At 49.3% G+C, this 19,760-nt stretch overlaps 1 protein-coding gene and 1 long non-coding RNA gene across 7 annotated transcripts in view; one reads left to right on the top strand and one right to left on the bottom strand.

Moving 5' to 3' along the window:
* Nucleotides 1-5,586, top strand: part of LOC141374099 (uncharacterized) — a 52,237-nt gene extending 46,651 nt beyond the window's left edge. For both annotated transcript variants that reach the window (XR_012380683.1, XR_012380682.1), the window contains exon 3: nucleotides 1,406-5,586. This is a non-coding gene — a long non-coding RNA (uncharacterized lncRNA). The remainder of the gene's footprint in view (nucleotides 1-1,405) is intronic.
* The window catches only part of TBC1D5 (TBC1 domain family member 5), a 581,354-nt gene continuing 565,888 nt past the window's right edge, over nucleotides 4,295-19,760 (bottom strand). For all 5 annotated transcript variants that reach the window (XM_025882739.2, XM_025882764.2, XM_025882715.2 and 2 more), the window contains 3 exons: nucleotides 17,500-17,579; nucleotides 16,541-16,696; nucleotides 4,295-8,320 (listed from right to left, as the gene is read on the bottom strand). In XM_025882739.2, coding sequence (XP_025738524.1) covers nucleotides 8,018-8,320; nucleotides 16,541-16,696; nucleotides 17,500-17,579 — 539 coding nt within the window. In that variant the 3' untranslated portion in view covers nucleotides 4,295-8,017. The remainder of the gene's footprint in view (nucleotides 8,321-16,540; nucleotides 16,697-17,499; nucleotides 17,580-19,760) is intronic.

Below are 19,760 nucleotides of genomic sequence, written 5' to 3' on the forward strand. Positions count from 1 at the left end.
AGCAAAGGGTGACAGAGAGGCTTAGGAAAAACCTAGGACAAGCTGGGTCTCAAAAATCTGGGGAGAAAAGGGTTTCTCAGCCTCCCAACTCCTGCATTCTCGGGCTGCTAGGGTCATCTACTCAGCTCCTCCCCCTCCATACACTGTTCCTGGGTCATCACCCACATCCACTGGTCCAAGCTCCATCGCTGCAAGGGAAGTGTGGTCCAGCTGTGTCCGTGCCCAGGGGGCGAAGGAACTGGACTTTCTGAAGGGTTTCTGCTACATCATTCTCCTCTGAAATTATGTCCTTCATTCATTCACAAGGGCAATGCATTGAGTAAGAAGGCATTGCCTATCTCCCCCACTGGACCAAGCGCCCTGACGACAGGGGTCTTATCTATCTTGTTCACTGCACTTCTCCAGCTCCTTGAACATAGTAAGTGCTCAGTAAATAGGGGTGAATGAATTGCTAAAGCTCAGGCCCTCTCTTCAAGGAGGGAAATGCAAGTTCTGGGCTTGGAGGGCTGGGAAAGATGGATGGTCCTAAGATGAAGGAGTTTAGAAGAGATGAGTCCTGCTAGTCAGGGTATCAGGGAAAGTTGCCCATTGCTGCATCACCACCCACCCCAAAACTTAGTGGCTTAAAACAACAACAATCATTTTGTTTGCTCACAATTCTGTAATTTGGGAAGGGTTCAGCTGGTATACCTTGTCTCTGCTCCATAGTGGCAACTGGGACCAAAGAATCCACTTCCAAGATGGCTCACTCTAAGTTAGCTGCTGGCTGTTGGTTTCATATAGACCTCTCTGCAGAGCTGCTTAGGCTTCCTTGCACATGGTGACTGGCTTCTACCAGTGAGTATACCAAGAGTCAGGAAGTAGAAGCTGCCTGTGTTCTTAAGGTCTGGGCCCAGAAACTGGCATGGTATGATGTCCTCTATATTTTACTGGTTAAGAAGTCACAGAGCTAGGATTCAAGGGGCTCTTGAGGGAAAGAGTGTCAAAAAGTTTTGAGGCCATGCCTTGAAACCATCACAGAGGGCTTCCTGGAGGAGAGGAGTGAGCAGCTACAAACACTAAAGGTTTGAATGGCACCCGTAAGCTGTTCAGTATGGCTGGAACAGCCTCGGTCGTCTGCAGCATGGCTGAGGCCTTGTTCCGGCTACCCTGAGGAAGTCTCCAGTCAATGGGCATGACAGATTGGCCATAGCACTTCCTGTTTCACATGTGCTTCTATAATGTTGCCTATTTCATCAACAACTGGACTCTACTTCTCCTCCCCTTGAAACTGGATGGACTTGTGACTACTTCAGTGGACAGGATGTGGCAGAAGTGATGCTGGGTGACTGCTGAGTCTAGGTCCTAAAAGGCGAGGTGGCTTCCACTTAGTGCTCACTCTCTCTCTTCCTCTCTCTCTCTTTAGACACTTGCTCTTGGAACCGAGGCACCCTGCTGCCAGGAAGCCCGGGCCATGTGAAGAGGCCACCTATTGGGTGTTCCAGCCGATAGCCCAAGATAAGGTCTTAGCATCAACCGTCAGGGACCAAGGGAGCCAAACTTCAGAGGATTCCAGCCCCCAGCCTTTGAGTCTTCCATCTGAGGCCCCAGACATCAGAGGTACCAGTGACAAACTGTCCTCACCGTGTTCTGTCTGCATTCCTGACCCCCACAACCCACGAGCATAATAAGTGGTTACTTCGTGCCAACTTCTGGGTGATTGGTTATATAGCCATAGTAACTGGCACAGTGGGCAAAATGAAATAGAACAGTGGGACTTCCAGAAAGCAGTTCCACGGGCAGGAGGAGTCTGGTGGCCCCCACCAGAGCAATCTGGCTACTGAAGCTGGCTTCCACCAGGTATACATTGGAGAGCAAGGGCAGGCGTTCTGGACAGAGAAAACCGCTTGTGTGAGGCCTCAAGCTGGGAAAGGGCCTAGCAGGAGGAAGGCCAGGGGGCTGGAGCACAGCCCTGCGGGGACAGGGTGGGTGGTGCAAGGGGCCACCCTTCATCCTGAGCACTTGGAGGCCCCTGGGTCAGAGCTGCTTCCAGGTGAGGAGGGGAGAGGGCGAGGCAGAGGAACAGGCCACTGGTCAGGCCCAGTGAGTGAGGATGAGGCCTCTGCTCTGGTGCGGTGTGGGCAAGAAGGCCTGACCGAGCCATGGGAGGGGCAAGGACCAGACACTGTGTGGGAATCAGGGGCTCCTGTCTGGATGGATGTGGGACTAGGGCCAGAAGCTGAGGCGGCAGGAGGCGCAGATACCTGTGTGGAGGGACGAGGGTGCCACTAGGAGGGCAGTATACGATCTCCTTTTTGCAGCGTGGCCTTTGCTAGCTGTCCTTCCTCTGGGAAGGTCCCCTGGGGAGGGGACATCTACTGCAGTCCCTTTCCCTCTTCACTTAAGCCCTGTGACCTATCTCTTTATTCCTCTGAGACTGAGACACAGGAGAGCACCCGCTGCTGGCTGCTTCCTCAACTATGGCCGAGACGATGTCAAGCCCTCAGGAGTCTGCTGGGCTTTTCCCCAGCTGGGGACACTCTTTGGCCAGAACTGAACGATAGACAGCATTGAGCCCACGTTACGGCACGTGCCTGCGGGAAAGGCAGCCTGCTTGGTGGCTGTAAGTACACCCTCTGCTCCGATTCTAGTGCCAAGCACCTACTGACAGGAAGTGGGATGCCCCTCACTCAGCAGCAGGAGGATGCCTGGCACGCCGGGCCTAGTTCACTGGCCTCACCTCGAGCCTTCCGGAGCCTCCCTCGCTGGAGGACTTCCCCTGGGATCCCTTGGTCTTGAAACTGTTTCTCGTGTTCCTAGTACAGACACAGGTCTCTTCGCCCCTTTCCTGGCAGTCTGGGGGCCCCAGTGTGTCCCAGCATCCGCGTAGCCTCCCACTCTGAGGGCGCTGGGTGGAGTCTGCTGAAGGGACGGTGGGCTGATGCTGGATGGATTCTCTGGGTCAGCGCATCAACGACCCGGGCCTCCGCGGTCTGTCACCTTTCTTTGAGGGTCCTTTCTCACAACAGCTGTGCCTCTCAGTGCAGAAATTTCTGGTGACACCTATGCATCCTTAAGAGGCAAAGAACGCTGTCTGCGATGGAGGCAAATTACAAAATTAAAGCTGTCAGCAGCTCCTCTAATGGCACTGTCAGCCGTGGGGGATGGTCACTGGGGAGGAGCTGGGAACTCAGTGGGCGGGGGAGCACCAGCTCACTCAGAGGCTGCCCCGGCCCTGGATGGGACTGGTGAGACCCTTGCTCTGCACAGCCGTCAGTGAGGACAGAGGACCCACCTCGACCACCTGCAGCCTCTTCCCACTCACCTGGCAGAGGGGGAGCGAGGGGCATGGCTTCTGCCTGAAGAAGGGGCCCTGGAAGGAAGATGTGTCCATACGATTCACCCAGAGCTGGCCCTGAGATCAGCTGAAGAGCGGCTCGTTTCGGCGGGAGGAACGAACACCATACAGGGCTGGGGAAGGGAGTCAGGAGAAGCAGGGCCACCAGCACCTGGACTCAGGCCTGCAGGGAAGCCCCCTGCACTCACCTCTTCTCAGCCAGTGACGCAGGTAGGACAGGAGGAGGATCCAGCAGCCCTGGAGTCCTTCCCAAGGGCTAGCGGTGAGGTGCCGACCACACCTGCTCCCGCATTCTCTGCTCCCGGCGGCCGGGGAGGGATGCGGTGTGGGTGGTCGTCCTGGTCAGCAGCATGAGCCATCTGAGAAGGGTGCCAGGCCCTCCCACCTTTTTAGGGCAGAACAGGTGGGTAATAAAGTCCCTTGGGGGGTATGGGTTGTGACCCATGGGAGGGAAAGCCCCTTGTTGGCTGGGCCTGGGACAGAGGCCTAGGCTAGGGATAGGTCCAGGCATGAATTCTGGCCTTGGCACAAAAGTACCACTGGCCTCCTAGTTCTACCTAAGCTGTGCAGATTCCCCCCCCCGCCCCCCGACCTTTCTTGGTTTGTCATTTAAGACTTGGAGTGCACTCTGCACTGTGGCCCTTCATCCAATCCCAATATTAGTTGGGTATAAGCGAGGCTACCAGAGCAAACCCATTGTAGAGGGGGGACAGTGGAGAGAGGGTGGCAAACTGTTGGGGCATTGCCCCCAAATGGCTTCTTGGACCAGTAGGTGGAGCAGGGCTCAAATTGGGGAAGAAGGGACAGGCAGGGTTAGGTGTGAGCCCTAGGTCACTGCCTCATGCATTGACACAGGAGAGGCCAGGCGGGGCGCCCTGCTGGCCACGCCCTGGGCGGGTCTCCTCTGGGTCAGGCCTGCTCAGCACTGATCCCCTGTGTGGAACAAGTCAAGTTACGTTTTCAGTTTCACATTAGTCTTTTATTATAACTGTACTGAATGGGATCAGTTTGCCAAAAGGAAAAGTCACTTCTTAAATCAGTATGAGTTACAGCATAAAGATGAATGAGAACAAAGCGATAGGATGTAAATGGCACAACAGGGTATTCCATAAGTCAAATGAATTGTGCCATCGTGAGACAAATTATGGCAACTTTTACATCAAAGTGGTCTCAAGCCTGTTTACAGTAACTTTTTATTTCTTTTTAACACTACAAAAAGAGAGCTTTTGAAAGTAACACAGGGGGAGCAGTAATGGCTTGGGAGAAATCCAGCTTGTCAGGTGCTGTCCTTAATTCACCCGGCCTCCTCTCCTGCCCCATGACTGCCAGCGCCCCTGCTCTGGACACGCAGGGGTGGGGCCAGGTGTGCACCTGCGGGCGGGGCGGGGGGAACGGCCCAGCCTCCACAGGACAGCCACCCAGAAGGCCTGCGTCCCGCATACACGCTCTGGTTCTATAACCACCCCAGGGGGCCGCTTCTTAAACAAAATAAAAACAAAACAAAAATAGTAAATCTGAGTCGATTCTGGCAGGTCAGCTGTCGTTAGCAGACCCTATAACTGCCACTGAGCTTTGTATCTGCTCCTCATCTCTGACAAAGTGGAGGCGACCTTCGTGTTTGTGGTGGGCAATCAGACCCGAAGGACCGATGCACGGGACTGAACTCGGTCAGATGCAGAGAAGGCAATGCCCAGGGAGGCCTTGGTTTATTTTTAATCACACTCATTCTGCAGTGATATTATTTCTTACCAGACTGCAGGTAGCAGTGAGCAGTAGCAGGAGGTCAACTGTGGCAGAATAATCCAGTATAATTGAATGTTTAAAGTGTTTTATGACCCCTTGGCATATATAAAAGGTAAGGCAAAATCGTAATGATTTTCTTTCTCTAATCTGTAGCCCATATATAATGTAGAGGTAAATTTTAACTCATTTCCAAACTGATCAGAAAGGAATGCATGAAACACAGGTACCTATATTAAAAAAGTGGATGACAACAAAAATTCATCTAAGCTTTATATATATAAAACATATTTAACTGCTAATAATCAAAACATGAAAGGCTCCACTGATTATATTTGTTAAAAACAAAAAAGGCTTCAGATATTCAGGATTTTAAAAAAATGTGCACTTAAGTACTTGATAAAATAATAAAAAAGGAACACATTCTTTAATAGCACTGTAACTAATAAAAATGCAAACGATGCTCAACTATGGAGAATAAAAACAAGTCACTTAAAAAGATCAAGAGAGTAATACAATTCTCAAACCCCACGGACCTATGGGAATTTGAGGGTGGCACTGCCCACATCCCACTCCCCCTCGTGTTTCTTTCCTCCGAGGAGGGAGCAGCTCGTTGGGGACCATAGAAGCAATGCCTCTGAGGGACCCCCTTGGTTCTCAGGTGGCACCAACATGGAAGCACAGAGTGGAGGACCTGCCCCTCGTGTGCTGGAGGGCTGGGTGTTTTCAGGGACCGCTAACCACCCAGCCAACTGCAGGGAAGTAGCTTAGAGCCTTGTTGGGGCGGTGGGGGCCCAGTGCCATGGGACTATCAGGACTCTAGCTCTCAGGGCAAAGAAACTGCCAAAAGCAGATGACTAGGACCCATGGCCATGGGACAGCCATCTCCATGGCCCTTTCCACTTTGTGTCTTGGAGCCCTGGCGAGGATAGCTCCGCACTTCTTACCTGAGAACTGAAAACACTGACAACGCCCTGAACCAGGTCCTCTGAGGGAAAATCATGGCAACCGTGTGCAGTCGCAAGGCCATTCACCGTATGGGGACGTTGGGCGCATACAAAGTGTGGTCAAGGCGACACACACTGGGCAGTAACTTACTTACTCTATGGGTCACCCCCAGGGGGTGCTGAGCAGACCACTCTATGGAGGAGCCAAAGAGCTCAGCAGCTTGTCTTTGAATAATCATGGAAGGCCAAGCAACCTTGTCACCTGAGCAAAACCAGACTTAGTATTCATCTTCCATGTTCACGTGTTCAGAGGTTCTCCTGCTAGAGTCTGAGGACAAACTGTAGAGCTAACTGGAACCCTCTCTGCAGTAGCTGACTCCGAGTCATCACTGCTTTCTTGGAAAGCACGTGGGAAATTAGGTCATTATCACACTGTAGAGAAATACAGGGTTAGCAGTGGTAAGGACTGTAAACGGTGTCTAGTCTTTCAAACTTAGCTTTTCACTGGTTCACGTGAAAGCTTCCACCGCCTAGAAGCCTTGCCGTCCTCAGAGAAGCCCTGAGCACCTGTCACTGTAGGGCTGCTCCCCCTGATGGAGGCGAAACGGGCACCATGGCTATCCTGTTAGAATGCCTGCTTGCACAAAGGACAGGGAAAGTGTCCTTTTCGGGGCCTTTCTTCTTAAGGAGAGAAACAGCTCATGTGATGCTTTCTGCCCAGCAAGATTTCATAAGCTGCCAGCTGAAAAGGGAAGTTCTCTATTGTGTGCCCAAGCCCAGGAAGGCACCGGGCGGGTCAGAGCTGGTCCCGTGGTGGGACGCGGTGCGCAACTGAACCCGGGCCCCGCAGCTCCTCTGCCTGGCTCCCGGCAAGGGAAGGGCTGTGCAGAAGTCCTGCGTCTTCCTGACGTCTGGAGTGTTCTGTGGGAAGCCCTGCTCCCCGAGAAGGGACTCCAGGTCGAATTCCCTGTTACTGCTACTTTAAGGCCAATGGGAGGTCCTGACTCTGGATGGGAATGAGCTTGGGTTTTTCCCTTTACTTCTCAATTGACAGGTGACAGGTGTATTCCAGAGCCAAAACTAGAGAAACGACACCAGAAAACTATCTGAGAGACATCTGTCCCATAGTCAGGGTCACATTTTCCAATTCAAGAAGTAATATTCTTACGACTTCTGAAATCAGTGCAGCAAAGACTGGCTTAACGTGACCTTTGTTTTCTGGTTGTGAAAGATTCTAAAGGGGTAAATACAATTGTCTGAGGAGGGACAGTGATGGCCAGAGTCCATCTGGCCTGAGGTTTGGAAACATACTCTTTAACAAAAGAAAAAATCTAAACCCCATCACACCTAAATAGGATTCCTAAGTTTAGACCCTGTTTCTAAAGATCACTGTAACTTTCTGAGAGGTCAGTGATGGGTTTTTTCTAGCCCTGGAATCCACCAGTTCTAGTCCATTCTGTTGTATTTGGCTCTGCTGTATGGCTTCCCAGAGGAGGAATGAAATAGGCTGAGAAAGAGATTTCCAGAGAATAAGCCTTCTTGATCTCAGTCAATTTTCCTATGCCTGACACTCTGAGGGAGGGAAGATTTGAAACCAACTCTTCTTCCTTCTTCTAGTTATAATTAATGGAGTTGCCACACTTAATTCTTAGTTGGCGAGAAGGGGATAGAGGGAAAATGATTCTAATTGTGATTTGGTCTTTTCTTGACAGTGAACATGATACTGGATACTTAACCCTGGTCTACCTCAGAGCACAGGCAGGGTGGGATAGGGCCCTGAAAGCCCTGTCTGCATTTTGGTGAACATCTGTCTGTGTGCTCTGTGGCCATCTGCCTCTCTCTAGAGGGTTCTGACGGGTTGCACTAAAGGCCACAGGCATGCTGGGAAAGAAGTGTTGGTTTCAGAGGGGTCTCCACTGGGGAAGCCTCAGCTGGGCCCTGGGGCTGCTGAGGGGGTGGCCAGTCCCCACGAAGGAGGCCAGGGGCACTGTGGTCAGATGTCCAGGGGGCTCACAATGGTGAAGCCAGAGTCCTTGCTGTTGCTGCTGCTGTCCTCGTCGGGGCTGGAGCTGGGGTTGCTGGAGGAAGCTGAGGCAGGGCCCATCAGAGGGTCGGAGAACACCAGAGGAGAGCGGGCCAGGGGCTCACTTCTCCCAGAGGTGCTTCGGAGGGTGCGAAGAGGCTGGGACTGGCCTGAGAAGGACCCCTTGGCGCTGCCCCCCTCGTCTTCTTTGGAGACCAGGATGAAGTCATCTGCACTCCCTCTGTCCATGCGCCCTGGTGTTTCTGAAGAGGCCTGTGAAGTACAGTCAGAAGTACGGGTGGATGAGCAAAGACTCCAGTGAAACAAGAGAACTAAGCAGCGGCCCTGTGAGCCGGGAGCACTTCCCGGAAGTTTAGGCCCTCTGCTCTTCCTTGGGAAGATGCGGTGTCTGGTCCTGCTTCCCTGAAGCCCTGGCACTTCCTGGTGGCGCGGGGCCAGTTCCTCTGAAGGGGGATGCTGGGTTCCCAGGGCAACAGAGTAAGCGTCCTGCTTGGAAAGTTAAGAGAGGCCGGCTCAGGAGGCAGGCTGCAGACAGAACCCCCACCCATTCACGTGGCACCCTGCCATGCACATCACTCATCTTCCTTGGGCTTTCATGTTCTCACCTGCGACATGGGGACAAGGACGGCATCTCTGACCCAGCGTGTGGTCACCACGCATTGAGATGATGCGTGTGGCTGTGCATCGCACAGGACTGGCTCCCTAATGTAAGCCCAGACCTGGACTGATTTTATTACCTGCTTAACGAAGACCTTCAGGAGGGCCTAGTGTATGTATCTTCTAACCAGCCCAGCCCAGGTATGCACTTAGGGGGCCCCTGGGACAATGGTGGTAAACATGAAAACCAGGAATAACAACTGTAAAGTATATGGCAAAAAGCATAAAGACAGTATTGCTTTACAGTTATTTTCCTTTCTTAAGCAATTGTGAGTAGCATTTGATTTTTAACTAAAAAAAGCTGAACTTTTTAGTTTTAACTAAAAAGTAGTTTTAGTAGTACTTTTACTTTTAACTAAAAAAAGCTTACTGAACACCAGTAAAGGTTTTGGGTTAAACCCAAAGAAGCTTCTGCCTACCCTGGGACACGTGTGGATGTTCCAAAGCCAGCCTGACAGAAGACGTAGTGACGTAAGCAGACGTCGTGCCCACGGCCTGCTCACCCCCCACCCCCAGCCAACTCTCCCACAGCATGGGTGGGGACTGGCACCCAGGTCTGAAGTCTGACGAGCTGTACAGAGCCCCTCGGCTGAAGTGCTCCCTGGGTCCTCTGGCCCCCAGACTGGTATGGCCTAGGCCACTCGTGGGCTGTGGGCAGAGCCTGGACAGGTAGTTGGCAACACTTCCAAGGGAAATCTGGGCCTGACAGTCCCCTCTCTGGACTACATGTTCTTGGTGACATGGGGGTGGGAGGTTGGGGGTGGTGGTGAGTGGCCAAATAATGACTCAGGCGCCTCCATCCTCTGACCATTCATCCAACTTTAAGATCTTTAACTGGGAGAATAGAAACAGAATTAGCTTTAAGATCACAGTGCTGAAACAACAGGCCTTGAAATTCTTCATCTCAAGTTTTAAAGCTGTTTACATTCCGGCAACACATTAATTCTTAAAAAACTGAGGCGAAATAGGATCCAACAGTACATTAAAAGGATTTTTCACCATGACCAAGTGGGATTTATCCCTGGGCTGCAAGGTTGGTTCAACATTGGCAAATCAATCAATGTGATACAATATATTAATAAAAGAAAGAACAAGAATCATATGATCCTCTCAACAGATGCAGAAAAAGCATTTGACAAAGTACAGCACCCTTTCTTAATCAAAACTCTTCAGAGTATAGGGATAGAGGGTACTTACCTCAATATCATAAAAGCCATCTATGAAAAACCTACAGCGAATATCATTCGCAATGGGGAAAAGCTGAGAGCTTTCCCCCTGAGGTCAGGAACGCGGCAGGGATGTCCACTCTCACCACTGCTATTCCACATAGTATTAGAAGTCCTAGCCACAGCAATCAGACAACAAAAAGAAATCAAAGGCATCCAAATCGGCAAGGAAGAAGTCAAACTCTCACTGTTTGCAGACGATATGATACTTTATGTGGAAAACCCAAAAGACTCCACCCCAAAACTACTAGAACTCATACAGGAATTCAGTAAAGTGGCAGGATATAAAATCAATGCACAGAAATCAGTGGCATTCCTATACACCAACAACAAGACAGAAGAGAGAGAAATTAAGGAGTCGATCCCATTTACAATTGCACCCAAAACCATAAGATACCTTGGAATAAATCTAACCAAAGAGGCAAAGGATGTGTACTCAGAAAACTATAAAATACTCATGAAAGAAATTGAGGAAGACACAAAGAAATGGAAAAACGTTCCATGCTCATGGATTGGAAGAACAAACATTGTGAAGATGTCAATGCTACCTAGAGCAATCTACACATTCAATGCAATCCCCATCAAAATACCAACCACTTTTTTCAAAGAAAGGGAACAAATAATCCTAAAATTTGTATGGAACCAGAAAAGACCCTGAATAGCCAGAGGAATGTTGAAAAAGAAAAGCAAAGCTGGAGGCATCACAATTCCAGACTTCCAGCTCTATTACAAAGCTGTCATCATCAAGACAGTATGGTACTGGCACAAAAACAGACATATAGATCAATGGAACAGAACAGAGAGCCCAGAAATGGACCCTCAACTCTATGGTCAGCTAATCTTCGACAACACAGGAAAGAATGTCCAATGGAAAAAAGACAGTCTCTTCAACAAATGGTGTTGGGAAAATTGGACAGCCACATGCAGAAGAATGAAACTGGACCATTTCCTTATACCACACACAAAAACAGACTCCAAATGGTTGAAAGACCTAAACGTGAGACAGGAGTCCATCAAAATCCTAAAGGAGAACACAGGCAGCAACCTCTTTGACCTCAGCTGCAGCAACTTCTTCCTAGAAACATCACCAAAGGCAAGGGAAGCAAGGGCAAAAATGAACTACTGGGATTTCATCAAGATAAAAAGCTTTTACACAGCAAAGGAAACAGTCAACAAAACCAAAAGACAACCAACAGAATGGGAGAAAATATTTGTAAATGACATATCAGATAAAGGGCTAGTATCCAAAATCTATAAAGAACTTACCAAACTCAACACCCAAAGAACAAATAATCCAATCAAGAAATGGGCAGAAGGCATGAACAGACATTTTTCCAAAGAAGACATCCAAATGGCCAACAGACACATGAAAAAGTGCTCAACATCGCTTGGCATCAGGGAAATCCAAATCAAAACCTCAATGAGATGCCACCTCACACCAGTCAGAATGGCTAAAATTAACAAGTCAGGAAACAACAGATGTTGGCGGGGATGTGGAGAAAGGGGAACCCTCCTACACTGTTGGTGGGAATGCAAGCTGGTGCAGCCACTCTGGAAAACAGTATGGAGGTTCCTCAGAAAGTCGAAAATAGAGCTACCCTACGATCCAGCAATTGCACTACTATTTACCCCAAAGATACAAATGTAGGGATCCAAAGGGGTACATGCACCCCAATGTTTATAGCAGTAATGTCCACAAGAGCCAAACTATGGAAAGAGCCAAGATGTCCATCGACAGACGAATGGATAAAGAAGATGTGGTATATATACACAATGGAATATTATGCAGCCATCAAAAGGAATGAGATCTTGCCATTTGCAACGACGTGGCTGGAACTGGAGGGTGTTATGCTGAGTGAAATAAGTCAGTCAGAGAAAGACATGTATCCTATGACCTCACTGATACGAGGAATTCTTAGTCTCAGGAAACAAACTGAGGGTTGCTGGAGTGGTGGGGGGTGGGAGGGATGGGGTGACTGGGTGATGGACATTGGGGAGGGTAGGTGCTATGGTGAGCGCTGTGAATTGTGCAAGACTGTTGAATCACAGATCTGTACCTCTGAAACAAATAACGCAACATATGTTAAAAAAAAAAGAAGATGGCAGGAAGGGAAGAATGAAGGGGGGTAAATCGGAGGGGGAGACGAACCATGAGAGACGATGGACTCTGAAAAACACACTGAGGGTTCTAGAGGGGAGGGGGGTGGGGGGATGGGCTAGCCTGGTGATGGGTATTGAGGAGGGCACGTACTGCATGGAGCACTGGGTGTTATGCACAAACAATGAATCATGGATCACTACACCAAAAACTAATGATGTATGGTGATTAACATAACAATAAAAAATTTAAAGAGAAAAAAAAACCTGAGGCGATACGCAGAACATGGCACTCTGGCGGCAGAGGATGCGATAACTGGCACCAGGACAGTTTGGTAGAGAAAGACCATCCCACCATGAGGTGCACCCAGTCGGGGCTGTACCACCTTTGCAGAGCCTGGAGGGGACACGTGTGTGTAGCCTGTTCCCCCTGCATTTGCACATGGGGTGCATGTAAGGCTGGGTGCGATCTCAGTTTCATCCTTCTACCTCCAAAGTGTGGACGCTGTTCATACGACCGCTGTCCTGGACTATAAACTGTGAAACCCTTGACTTCTCACCCCACACAGGGTCTGTGGCTGGAGTGCTGCTTGGTAGAGCTTATCTGAGGCTGAAAATGAAAACAGCATGTACAGGAGGCCCTATTTTCAGACTGGTGTCTCTACTACAGAAATACCATGATAACCTATTCACCTTTAGCTTAGAGTGAATACAGTACAAGATGTTGAAGACGAGAAATATGTTATAAAGCCTGTGCCTGGAAGTAAAGGTGGTTCCTACCATCACTAATTATCTGGCACATTTCTGGGAAAGTAGGGAGGGCAAGTTATAAACGGTGGGTAACTGCTCCACTCTCCATTCCCAGACAAAATCACGGACTGACTCAGACAAAGCCTGGTACCGCCGGCAGGGCCTGAGTCACCCACTTCTTTTAGCATCCCTCCTCACCTTTATATTACGGATCACACAACGACACCCAGATCAGAGGCCTGGTGGCTTGGCCAATGTCCCAAAGCAAATGAAAAGATCTCCCTCTCCTGGACTCCCACCTAGAACTTTTTCCTAGACACAAAGATGCCTTCTTTCTGGATTTCCATACAACCTTAGCTGCTACCTGGTTCTGTTTATGTCATTCACAAAAACTGGAAATTCCTAGGTCAATCGTCTCTTTTTGCCAAACACAGGCATGTACTATACAATTAAAGAAGGTTTTCAACCTGTCAGTCCTGCCTAAAACTGGCCAGGACCACCACAATATACAGCACCCCTCCCCCAACCCTGCCAATTCACCCTGCCTCATTTCTTACCATTTGTTTAGGATCATAAGTTTAGGCATGGAGTAGAAGCAGGTGAGCCCAACTATTGACCAGCTGTTCAGCAGACATGTTCTAGAATGATGGAAGTGGTCTCTTTCTATGCTAATATAGTAGCACCCAACCACATGTGGTTATCAATCACTTGAAAGGTGGCTAGTATGATGGAGGAACTGTATTTTTAACTTAATTCTGTTGAATCTTAGTAAGTTAATTTTAAATAGATATGTGGCTAGTGGCTACTATATTTAGACAATCCAGCTATTGACCATACAGGTAAAAATAGGGCCCCAAGCACCAGTGAGGCATGTGATAGGAGCTGGTTGACTAATAAATCCAGAGTCCTACAAGGTCCTACCTGCCACTGGCATAGATCTGGGTCAAGTTCACCAAAAGCCTCCCAGAAGAGTATGTGAAAGACAGACGCTGGGAGGGAGGGACAAAATGTTGCTCTCTTTACAGAATACAATTTTGCACCTGCCATTTTCAGAGCTAGAGACAAGATTTGTGAATCAAATGGAAAGAATAGTATTAGCCACATCCCCATCAACATGACAGTGGGGAGTGGGGCATGTGCATGTCCACAAAGGAAGAGCCCTGTTGAAGTTCCTGATGGGGAAGGGCACTGGCAGGGGGACCCTGAGCCACCTGCCCCAAGGTGGGTCAGCCCAGTCCTCTGCATTATCCTTCACACATACTTTAGTGCTAAACCAAGAAAGCAAAAACATTCCTAAGTTAGGGATGAGCTGTGGCACAACCTACCACAGACCCCACGTGGTGATGACATCTCCAGAAATGTCACAAAAGCCTGCCTAGCGCGGCCCTCCCCCTCCCTCCCCCCCACCCCCCAGTCTCTGGCCCTACATTTAACAGGAAGCTCGTGAGCAGGGGCTACATCCCATAACCCTGAACACCCACTGGCTGCTGGCACAGCAGGCCCTCAGCTCACATTTGGGAGGCAGGAGGGGAAAAGCCTTCAGAACTCCCACTTGGCACACATGTTCCTGTCCAGAGCCAGCCCCCAGCCCCACCCCTGTCCCCACAAACAGTGAGAAAGTAAGTCAGCCAGCTACAAGGCCTGACTGCCACCCAAGGCTTGGGACAGGTTCCTAAGGAAAGATGGTGGGCCAGGACTTTCCTGTCAGGGAGCCCCTGTATGAGTCTAGTCCAGATTCCCACAAGGCCTCAGACACTCGGCTTTTGGGGGGACTCGCTGCTTCATCTGGGACTTCACTTGGCTTTCCTCCCCTGAAGATGAGGAGAGAGCACTGCTTCCCTATTTTTCCCTTCCTTGGGTAAAACCTCTTTTAGGAGGACAGGTTTTTTATAAACTGCTAATACCCTTGGGGAAGAAGCCATGGCAGGAATGAGAAAAAAAAGAAAGCCCTACTATTTGCCCTTTTCCCACTTTTCTCCTTTTCCACCTAACCCTATAGAGGCACAGAAGGCAATGGTGAGGTGTCGGCGCAGAATGGGTTGGCGGTGTTTTAGAAGCACATGCGGAGGCAAAAGGCCTCTCGGATGCTGCACAGGAATTCAGCTCTGCCAGCACCAGGGCATGTGCTAGTTCTTGTCACCTGCGCCTCACGGCCGGCGCACCCAGTAGGCACACGGGGCTCTGCGGGGGCAGTGGTGGCCACGGGTAGTTCTTACAAATATGAGAACCGGGAAAAACAACGGCAAAGTATAATCAAGAAACTTTAAATGTAGCAAATTCATCAGTGTTTTTGAAAGGTCTTTTTCAGTATTACTTTTATATATTCAACTACAAAAAAAAATCACACTGAAGTTTAGAATAAAATTGTCAATTAAAAATGGTTGGGGGTAAGCCTAAGCTCAACAACATTTGAATAAAGAAATGATTACTGAAAAATTAAACATCTGTTTAGGGAAGGAGAATCTGGAGGAACTAATCAAATTAAACTTGCAACGTTAATGCTGAATCCCTGTGGCCAAAGATGCAGACTAATGGCTCCATGAAACCTTCCTTTTAAGGCTGGATGAAATTAACCACATAAGGTCTCTCTTCTTGAAAAGTACTCTCTGCGGGGTGGGGGCGGGGGAGGGGAGTACTCTTAAAATAAAAAAATTCCATTCTAAAATATTTTTTTTAAATCATAAAAAATAAATAATTTACAAGCATCTGGATGCTAGTTTTTGAGAAACAGCCTTAGATGAGATTTTGCTAATGTTCATTTTTCAAGATGAAACTCTCTAAGCCATTAAAAAACATATTATTAGGGATTTTTAGTCCTAGCAGATAAAGTATAGTGAGGAAGCATGGTGGAGCTGGAAGCCTGCTGGGTTAGGACAGGAGTTCTGAAAACATGATGCCTGGCGAGCCTGTGCACCTCCTGGGCCTTCATTGTCTCACTGGTAAAATAAGCAGATAGGACTAAGCCCATGAGGAATTTCCTGGATCCTTTCTCACTGGAAAAATCTGTGTTTCTACGTTAGAATAAATTACACACAATGTCAACACCTTGAGAGCAGGGGGCAGCAAACTATGGCCCATAAGCCAAATCTGGTCTGTGGCCTCTTTCTGTATGGCTCGAAAGATGATAATGGCTTATACATTTCTAAAGGTTGTAAAAACAAACAAACACACCAAATGCAAAAACATACGAGACAGGACCACAGGTGGCCCACGAATCCTAAGATATTTACTATCTGATCCTTTATGGAGAAAGTTTGCTGACCTCATTCCCTTAGAGGATAGACATTAATGAGAAGCCCTTCTCCATATGAGGGCAGAAAAGGTTGCAGCCAAGAGGAGTCCACTCAGGACAGCATCAGAAAAGTAGGAACAGTACTTCCTGTGCTAACTGGAGGCATCAGCTGGAGGCCCCTACCCGATAGCTGAGGCAGAGCCGTGACTTTCTAAGGCCACACAACAGGAGTGGTAGGAGGTCCAGGCTAAAGCTGCTGCATACAGGTCTGTAGGTTGTACACTGCACAACTCTAGGAGACAATGGTCTCCCGTGGGGCACTGGAGTATGCAATTTGCTGGGCTACAGAGCACCTCTGGGTTAGGCCACCTGTGGTATTTTATAGTTGAACTTCGCACATGGTAATGTGAAATAACTTTGTTAAAGTTTTTGTTATTCACAACTTTCAAGACCTTATGTGGATGCGCCCCCATCAAGTTACTGTGACATTTTTCATCAGAGCTCTTATACCTGCTTGGTGGCCCCAGGCATTTCGTTGCTCCGGCCCTGGCCTTGGCCTTGGCCACTGGAGCAGTAGTGGTCATCTGAGATGGTGATCTGCTCATTCTCCTCAGCTTCCAGCTGACTCTGGTTGAAACGCAGAGAACCTTTTAGAATGTCTTTGATCTAGTTTTCAAAAAGAAGAAAATGAATGAAAGAGATGAATGAGTTTGTTTCACAATGCTAGCTAAACCTCTAACATTTAAACTAGACTTATCCCTGACCACTTTTTAATAGTATGGATATGAATATATTACCAGAAGAAAGGAGTAACAGAAAAAAAATCCAACTCTATCAAAGCCATGGACTTACTAATGACCAAGGGAAATTTCAGTCTTAATGGCCAGGTTCTCGCAGGGTGAGCCCTGGGTGTCACATCCTGGGCAAGAAGTACCATTTGCTTAGCTACCCAGCCCCACGGAACAGCCCTTAGCTACCAAAGTGGCTGCACCCGGCTGAGCTGTTAATAACAAAGGCAGACATCTGAGAGCAGCACGCTCTCTTCATTAACATATATGTTCCACGCAGCCCTCCAAGCGTTGGGGAAACGTGGTCCTTGTGGGTCTGAGGACTGCTGTGGGTGGTGATTATTACTCGTGCTCCAAAGACAGCATGGATTTATGGATGAACAACTGAACATGCTGCTGGACCACACAACACCAGCTCCGGGTGAGGAACAAACGGAATGGCTTTGGTAAGAGGAAGAAGCAAGGGTGGGGACAGACAACTAGCTTGAGCTGCAAGCTCGTCAGACATAATTGCCAGTAGGACCGAGAGGTGTAAGGAGCTGGGGAGTCAGGATGGGCTCTGCCCGGGAGGAAATGAGGGGCTGGCGTTAATACCATGGTAGGCCTTGCCATAGCGTGCCCTCCCCAACAGGCACTAGAAGAAAGGCCAGTGGATTGCAAAGTCAGGTCAAATGGACATACCTGTTTTAATCCTGCCAGAGAAACCAGAATTTGATCTTCTTTTTCCAAATTTTCTTGTAATATCACATCTTGAATATTTACTGAAAACAAAAGAATGACATTTTAGAACGAATGCTCTGAGTATAACTTATCTACTAGCCACACCATAACTTGCTTGGAAATTTTTCTGTCCAATTTCATGGCAAGTATTTCCACCAAGGATGCTCTGCCCAGCTGCAGATGAGGCAGGTGTCGGGGAGAGCAGAGGGGAGCACTGAGCCTAATGTGCACAGCCTTCCCACCAACGCGCCACAAATACATTCTCATGACAACAGATGGGCCTTCACTTCCGCAGGGAGACCCGGGCACCTCCTGCTAACCTCTGATGTGAACGGCCTAGAGCATTTATCCAGCCTCGGGGAGGAAACGTTTCAGCCTGGCCTTCCTACACTGCCTCATGGTTCAGTGATGTTAACTCACCTCTCTGAAGGCCAGGCCCTCCCAGGTGACTGAAGTTAGTAAAGATACCGTCTTTAAAGATTTAAACAGTAAAGCATGTTGTCAGTTCCACAACATGGTAAGAATGATAGGACGAACTCATGGCACTGCAGGTGCCATCAGACAACAAGGCCTACGGAGTCAGCCTGACGTCGTCGCAGGAGCTACTTCTCTCCGTCCCCCAGAAGGCTCACCCTCCACGTGAGAAGTCCTTCATCAGGCCCGGTCTGAGGGATCCGGCAAGTCAGTTGTGACCGCCAGGCTCAGCACTGCACTGAGCTGCCCACCAGGAGGTCCAACATGCAACGGTGCTCAGCGCTCCCCCACCGCGCGCTTGAGGGAGGCACACAGCCCTCTCGGGGGCCTACTGAGCTGGATTCTCAGGGGAGCTCAGGGGGAGGGGGCAGAGCCCTCTCCCCGCGACAGGGCTAGGCAGGAGAATGCATTGGTGCGGGTGACAATAAAACACACTTTAAAAAAGATACCTTTATGCACACCAGTTGGAGAATCACTACAATAAGTATGCTCACCCTCCATTAACACCTGCTTTCTGATTTCGTGGCCTTAAAGCACACTTCGGGGCGCCTGGGTGGCTCAGTCATTGAGCGTCTGCCTTCAGCTCAGGTCATGATCCCAGGGTCCTGGGATTGAGCCCTACATCGGGCTCCCCGCTCAGTGGGGAGCCTGCTTCTCCCTCTGCCTGCCGCTCCCCCTGCTTGTGCTCTCTCTCTCACTCTCACTCTATCTCAAATTAAAAAAAAAAAAAAAAAGTACACCTACTTATAAGGTCTTACCTGCCCCATGCTTAGTCAATCATCCAGTAGAGCTGCCCCAGTCTCAACTGGGGACTCCTCAGTTCCATGCCCGGCCCCCATCGGCCACCAGAGCTATGTGTCACTCCCTGCTTGCTTACCCCTGCCCTGCTGGTGCCAGTGGCAGAGCCGGCCCACTCTTCTCCTGGCCCGCAGCCCCTGGGCCCACAGCCGCGTGGACCGGCTCCTCCTCATGGTTCAACTCCAGGCCCAGGCTGCCTCCTCAGGGCAGCCTTCCTGCCCATCCAAACCAAGGGAGGCCAGGTCACCCTCCGGTCACGGCCACGGCGTCTCTGCTCCCATACTCTCACTAGGCACCTGTCACCAGCCGGCATGATCACATGCGTTTGCGGGCTTACGTGGCGTCCGTCTCCCCCAACAGGACATAAGCTCCGAGACTGTCTTGCTCAGGGCTCTACTCTCAGCCCTTAGAACGAGGCTTGGTGCATTTTAGGGACACAGTTAAGTACTGACTGATGGAGCAAATGTGGCAAAACACTCTTGGAACTTGCATTTCAAAACACTGCTATGCTAAATATTTCCAAAAGTATTTCCAGAAAAGGAGAAGGCAAAGACTGATACCATCAACATGAGCCTGGCCGGACAGTCTGTCAGAATCTTCAACAACAATAAGTCCCTAAACCATGCCGACAAGTCCTCTTACACACCACGGCAGAAAAACACAGCTTTGATTTACTCAGAAAACGTGACTGTAGTTTCTGGCTAATAATAAAGGCCTGCTTCAAAACAAGAAAGCAAGATGAATGGGAATGGAATAACAGATATAATTAGAGAGAGAATGTTTTTGGTTTCCTTAAAAGCCTGTAACAATTTGTTCTCTCTCAACAAAAGAAGAACACGGAATCCCCTCAACAAGACACAGACGACAGCCAACGACAGGGACCTGACTAGAACCAGTTATGTAGGCCTTTTAGAGCACGGAAAAGGTTGCTTTTGTTTTTAGGACTGCCG

Source organism: Callorhinus ursinus, unplaced genomic scaffold (assembly GCF_003265705.2).
Source record: "Callorhinus ursinus isolate GAN/ISIS: 27379988/994484 unplaced genomic scaffold, GSC_fseal_2.0 scaffold1, whole genome shotgun sequence".
In the NCBI taxonomy this organism is placed as follows: domain Eukaryota; kingdom Metazoa; phylum Chordata; class Mammalia; order Carnivora; family Otariidae; genus Callorhinus; species Callorhinus ursinus.